We start from the raw sequence: 6405 nt of genomic DNA on the forward strand, positions 1-6405 counted from the left end.
TTTTTTTTTTTTTTTTTTTTTTTTGTTCATGGTTTGTTTGAGTTCGGATAAACCCGAATTACCCGAACCCAGACGGGTAATACCCGAACCCGACCCGATAGTATAAAAAACTCGAACGGATTCTATATGTCTAAACCCGAAAACCCGAAAACCCAAACCCGATCGGGTTCGGGAACCCGAATGCCGAGGGCTAGCATCAGTGTTTATCAATCTGAAAATTGGAGCATTTGATTGAGAATGACCAAAGACATGTTTATGGATAAGAAGCTCTTCCTCTAGAGATGTTCTAGCTTTTCAACAATGATGTTTCTTTACTAGTACTTTGTGTAGCTAAGGTTGTCTAAAATGCTGGACATTCAAATTGGTCCAGTTACCTTTATGGGTTACAAGAACTTGAAGCAGTTCTGCACCTAACTCATTCGATCAGTTTAGATTTGTTTCATTGGCTTTTTTATACACCCTATGGTTCCTTCTACATGTCACAGCCTCTCTCTCACCTACCTTCTTATACATTATGGTTCTTGTATTGGTTGGGAGTTCGTATATCTTTTGTTAACTGATTATTTCAACCTTTTACAGGGCGGTTTCTTTACCGGATAACTCTGAGTTCATGATATTTAACCACCGTGGCAGACTGTTCCCACCACAGATCGACATGAAGTTTTAATTTTTTATCACACTGTTTAGTCAAACATTGATCTGTCTAATGCTATGAGATGTATCCATTCATATTCTGTTCTAAGTAAACTACTCTGCTTTTCATCAATTTTTGATTCCAGGAAAGAGTCTGTGTGTTTGGGTTTCTATTTGGAATCTTAAAATCAACTAATGCACAACAAAAAGGCATAGTATATTATTGTCAAATACAATGCTTTCTTCGTATTCATTCCGGTTACCACATTCTGATACAATAGAAAAAGCATAATCGAAGAGAACCGGTTTAGGTTCTCTTGGCGCTGTTCTGGAAGGTCCAGCTCCAAATGTCGTGACGCTCAACTCCCCGGCCCATGGCACCGGAAAAACCAGGGTACATTTTTTCAAAAAAAACCGTAGAGAGATCTAAATGGGCAACGATCAAAGGCTTCTTAGGTTTCTTAACGTGTTCTGGCGCGAGTGTGACCGTAACCTTCGAGTTTCTATACTCAATCCAAGCCTTGTACCTCTCTCCATTGCTCAGCTTGACCTCCTTAAACGAGTAGAGTAGACTTTTCCCAATTCTGGTCTGAATCCAATAACCAGCTTTAGCAGCAACAATGGAACTAACAGAGTTGATGCTTATCCCGACATGGTTATCATTAACGTCTCCAAAACTTTTGTCCTGAAAAACGTCGAACTCGACAGCAAAGATGTGGTTAGTGGGGTTGCCATTGTTGGTTTTGTTGAAGATCCCGAGGAATCCAGCCGGTCCAGGACCGGTACTCTCAATAGAGGGGACGACAACGAAAGCGAGGCCGTGACCAGGGGCGGGTTTGACGCGAGTAGTAATGGAGAAAGTGAAAGAAGTTTGAAATGGATAAGGAGGAGAAGAAGAGTTTGAAGAAGGCTTGAAAGGGACTGGAGACTGGAGTGGACCAAAGACTTTGGCCGTGAGAGAATGGGTTTCCGTCTCGGGTCATGGAGAGAGCTCCGGAAAGGCTGACGCCATCAGAAGCAGGACCAAGCTCAGCGTCTCCAAGGAAGACCAACTCTGAGGTTTTGAGGCTGAGGTTGACGGCGGAAGTGGTGTGAGCTAAGACTAGCAGAGCAAGAAAACAGAGTTTATGAATCTGCTGCATTGTGTTTTTGTGTACCTGTAAGTGAGAGTTAGAAAGACTGAAGTCGAAAACGTGGTTGATTTATAGAAGAAGAGTAAACTTAAGAGGCTCTATTACATGACGTCAAGTAAACGCTTCACCCTACAAGAACAAGATTTTCCTCTTTCTTTTCATAAATGTGAACTCGACCAATAAAAAACTGATAGTAGTTATTAAATCGGGGAAACTTAAAACAAAATCGGGGAACACAAAGTGGGGGAACATCAGCACATGACACATAAACGCCAAGTAAACGCGTGAAGACACTGTTGTGAATTCACTCATTGAGCAAGTGTATGTATGAATGAAATGAATTTATAACCAGCTTACTCTGTCAGACGAAAAGGATAAGGACAAAAATAAAGTGGCTCTTGAATTATTTTTCTAGCACATACTATAGACAACAATTTTTACACAACACAAAGTGGGGATCGTCGAGCGTTTTGTATGAACTCAGAGCATCTAGTACGCAGAGCCACGTTTTGATAATTGGCTCATGATTTAAAATTGGACTGATATATTTTGAACATACTAATCATTTGCGTCAAGTGCTTTTTTTTTTTTTAATATGAAATGTGTAAACAAAAGTGGATATATCAGTCCAATTTTTGGACCTATGGGCTATGGCTGATAGACCACTTCTTAGGAGTGGTTTGAGTTTTGAACATAAGAACCGCAGAGAACAGAGGAATATGAAGAAGAGGAGGATGCCTAATATATTGCCGATGATGAATGCGAACGGGAGTCGCAATTGGTATCACTCGTCACTCGATCGATCCCTCTCATCAGTTCCGTGGAGGACTCGTCGGAGCCGCCACAAGAGCTGACGTCACTCCTTGGTCAAATGTACTTGTGTTTAAAATCTGTGGGTTTTTTAGAAGAAGAAGCGGCGGAGGATTCAGAGCTTTCATCACTCATTCTTCAGATCATCTCTTTCGCCCAGCCCACATTACATAAGAAGAAGCGGTTGGAACCGGACCCGGACACGGATCCAAAGCAGCTATTATCACTCATTCAGAATCTAATGTCTCTCACCATCTATGACTGGAAAAGTGAATCGCCGGATAAAATGAAGTCAAATCTCGTATCAGCCATTTATTAAAATTATCACTCTGCTCAACTCTCCCAATTTCAATTTGGATTCGCTGCAGAAGCAAGACCCGGAGCTGACGTCACTCATCGCTCAGGCCATCTCACTCTTCAACTCTATGGATTTTGATTCCTTGCCGGAACCGCTAAAAGAGCTCATATCATCCATGTTTCAACTATATATGCATTCCATCTCCATCAACTCTTCTGATTCAGATTCAGATTTGGATTTGGATGTTATGTTACTCCTTGATGAAACACTGAAGTTGGAGCCGGAGCAGGAGCTCATCTCACGCATCCTTCAAATAGCTTCCCTCGCCTTCTCTGCGCATGTGCATTGGGATAAGCTTCTTTCTTTATGCCCTCAAGTACAACTAAGATTGGAACAAGGAACGTTTCATGTGATTGACCAGAGTACCACCAATTACAACAAGCTGGCGTGCCTCCCTTCACAGTGGGTACTTTTCAAGTTTACTAGAGACGGCGTACACGCTTCCTATTTTCTCTGTGAGGGTTGCAATGGCAAGAACCATCAAGAATACAACAAGGCTTCTGTTGAGATCAAACACTCTCTTCATCCTAAACATTCTCTTCAGCTTGTCTCCTTTGAGGATAGGGAAACCAGGAGATTCCTTCCGCTTCTCTCCTTGGACTTGAAGGATAACGAAACCAGGGCATGCTATTGCTGTGATGAATTTCTCGAGCAGATATTTTATTACTGCTCTGCCTGCGATTTTGCTATTCGTTTTGCTTGTGTGCAAAAACCGCGTGTCTTCCCTATGGACCATCCCAAGTGGCACGAGCACACACTTGCTCTGTTCCCAAGTCAGGCTTCCTTTCCTTGCAACCTCTGTGCCTTGACGCATTCATCAAGCTGTCCTTTCTATATTTGTCCCCCTTGTGACTTTGTGGTCCATCAAAGCTGTCTCAACTTACCACATCTCATAAGGATATCTCGTCATTCTCATCGTATCTCTTTCACCCATTGTTTTGACCAAGGACATGATTGGTCTTGCGGTGTTTGTCGCAAAAAGATCGATAATGATTACGGGGGCTATTCTTGCGTCAAGGATGGTTGTTCTTATGCGGCTCATTCGAAATGTGCCACACAGAGCAATGTGTGGGATGGCATAGAACTTGAGGGAGTGCCTGAAGAAATCGAAGAACAACTTGAGCCATTTGTGACGATAAGTGATGGAGTCATACAACATTTCAGCCATCAACATCATCATTTGAGACTTGATGAGAACACGGATAGAGAGTACGATGAGGATAAGCTATGTCAAGCATGTGTCATGCCAATCTATTTTGGTAACTTCTACTCTTGTATGGAATGTGAGTTTATTCTACACGAAACATGTGCAATTCTTTCTCGCAAATTACGTCACCCGATACATCCACATCTACTCACTCTAGTTGAAAGATATGAAGGTTTTATGGGAAATAGAGAAAACAAATGTTCAGCTTGTCCTTGGGAGGGCAAAACTGGTTTCTTCTATGAATGCGGTGAAGAAGGATGTTCTTTCCATCTACATGTTCAGTGTGCCACAGTTTCTGAGCCATTAGACCATGAAAGTCATATGCATCCTTTATTCTTAACATCCAAACCAGGAGAGCGAAGAATTTGTTCGGTTTGCAAAGAGACAGATTCAAGACGTTCTTCCACTTCCACAGATGAAACATTCAATTGCATTGAGTGTGACTTTGTTTTGTGTTTCAAATGTGCTACTTTACCTCAAAAGGTGAGGTATAAGTATGATAAGCATAAGCTTACTCTTTCTTATGGGGAGGGGGAGGAGACAACTCAGACAAGTACCATGATGATGTCTTGGTGTGAAGTCTGCGAGCAGACAATAAATCATAAGGAGCGGTTTTACACGTGTGATGAGTATTGTTGTGTCACACTACACGTTGAATGTATGCTTGGGAGGGACTTATACATGAAGCCTGGCTCAACGTGGAAGATTAGCCACCAATTTCGTCCGATACATGTTTTACCCAACAATCAGCACATGTTTCGACCTATTTGTTACGATTGTAAGAAGCGGTGTCTACACAAATTAGTTTTCTTTATGGACCCTAAAATAATATTTTGTTCCATATTCTGTTATCAACAGATGGTACTGAATGAATAAGAGGGAACTTAAATTGAAGAACAAAAAAACGAAAAATTGAATACTGTTTTCCATATTATTCATTACTTTCTATGTCTTTATTTAAGTAGCCTGAAATAAAATTAAATACCGTTTTCCATATTATCATCTTAACCAATACAATTTGAGAAGTTATCCAAATTTCTGCTATATCTATATTAACATTTTTTAAATACATTTTGGTTTATGCCTCTTAAATTTTAATTATTTAATTTTTTTTACAACATTAACCCCTAAAAAAATTCCATAAATAACATTGCAGAGAAAGTTAAATACTAAACTTTCTTAAATTGACCAACATTTGTTACATTTATTGCCATAAAATCTTAACAACATCTATACATTCCGATTTTTCCAAAAACAACTCTATCCATTAAAGATTTAACCCATTAAGGGGATGTATTTAACTTGACATTTTAAGTGATTTGTGTGAAATTTACAAATTCTATGTTATTCAATCATGGATTTTAAAAAGTCTTTTAAAATTTGCTGTTATTGAACTGATGATTTAAAAATCTACTTTAAAATCCATTAAAATCTACTGTTATTGAACTGATGATTTAAAAATCTACTTTAAAATCCACGGTTATTCAAAACAGTTTTGTGGATTAAGATTTTAATAATTTTTAGGATTATTGAGGATTCTGGAGGATTTGTTTAGTTAAAAATACATAAATCCAAATCTCATGGTTTTAGGTGGGATTTGAAAGAATTTTACAGAAAATCATACGAACTTCCCTAAAATCTATCAAAATTCTAAATTTCCTAAATCTCATCAAATTCTCCAAAATCATGGTTTGAATACACCCCCCTAAATCTCCAAAACTATTTTATGGATGCTAGAATCTCTCAAATTTAAATGATATACAACAAATTTTCCATAACAAAAGTTTACAATATCCATAATTATATTAACATTAATAAATTTTCTAAACCGAAAATCCAATTATAAAATGTTACATTAAATATGTTGAAAACCCCCATATAATTTGGTTTATTTTTTATTTTTTGAGGAATTACCAAAAAAAATAAAATTCTATTAATTATCATAAACTATATATATTGACATGGAAAAATTATAAACTATATAAGTATGCTAATTTGGTAAAACAATTAACATAACTAAACTTGATAAAAAACATATATAGATTTTGTTTTTGCGCAAAAATTTATTTCGATTTTGGTGAGACGGGTTGGCATTAATCCTATATAGGGAGTTAAGTGGAATTGTTTTTTTAAACACTTTTAGATGTGTAACAGGAGATAAATGTATTACTAGACTATACATCTACCACACGGGTTAAAAACTTGAAAACAATTCAAAAATCTTATACTTTGAATACTTATATCAAATACCTGTAAAATTTTCT

The 6405-nt window shown here is 38.0% G+C and overlaps 1 protein-coding gene and 2 pseudogenes across 1 annotated transcript in view; 2 read left to right on the forward strand and 1 right to left on the reverse strand.

Moving 5' to 3' along the window:
• LOC104734354 (membrane magnesium transporter) overlaps positions 1-806 on the forward strand; it is a 2071-nt gene extending 1265 nt beyond the window's left edge. The window contains exon 4 of the mRNA XM_010453909.2: positions 580-806. Coding sequence (XP_010452211.1) covers positions 580-667 — 88 coding nt within the window. The 3' untranslated portion in view covers positions 668-806. The remainder of the gene's footprint in view (positions 1-579) is intronic.
• LOC104734355 lies at positions 737-1899 on the reverse strand (annotated as a pseudogene).
• On the forward strand, positions 2225-5030 carry LOC104734356 (annotated as a pseudogene).

The sequence above is a fragment of the Camelina sativa genome, chromosome 13, assembly GCF_000633955.1.
Source record: "Camelina sativa cultivar DH55 chromosome 13, Cs, whole genome shotgun sequence".
NCBI lineage: Eukaryota > Viridiplantae > Streptophyta > Magnoliopsida > Brassicales > Brassicaceae > Camelina > Camelina sativa.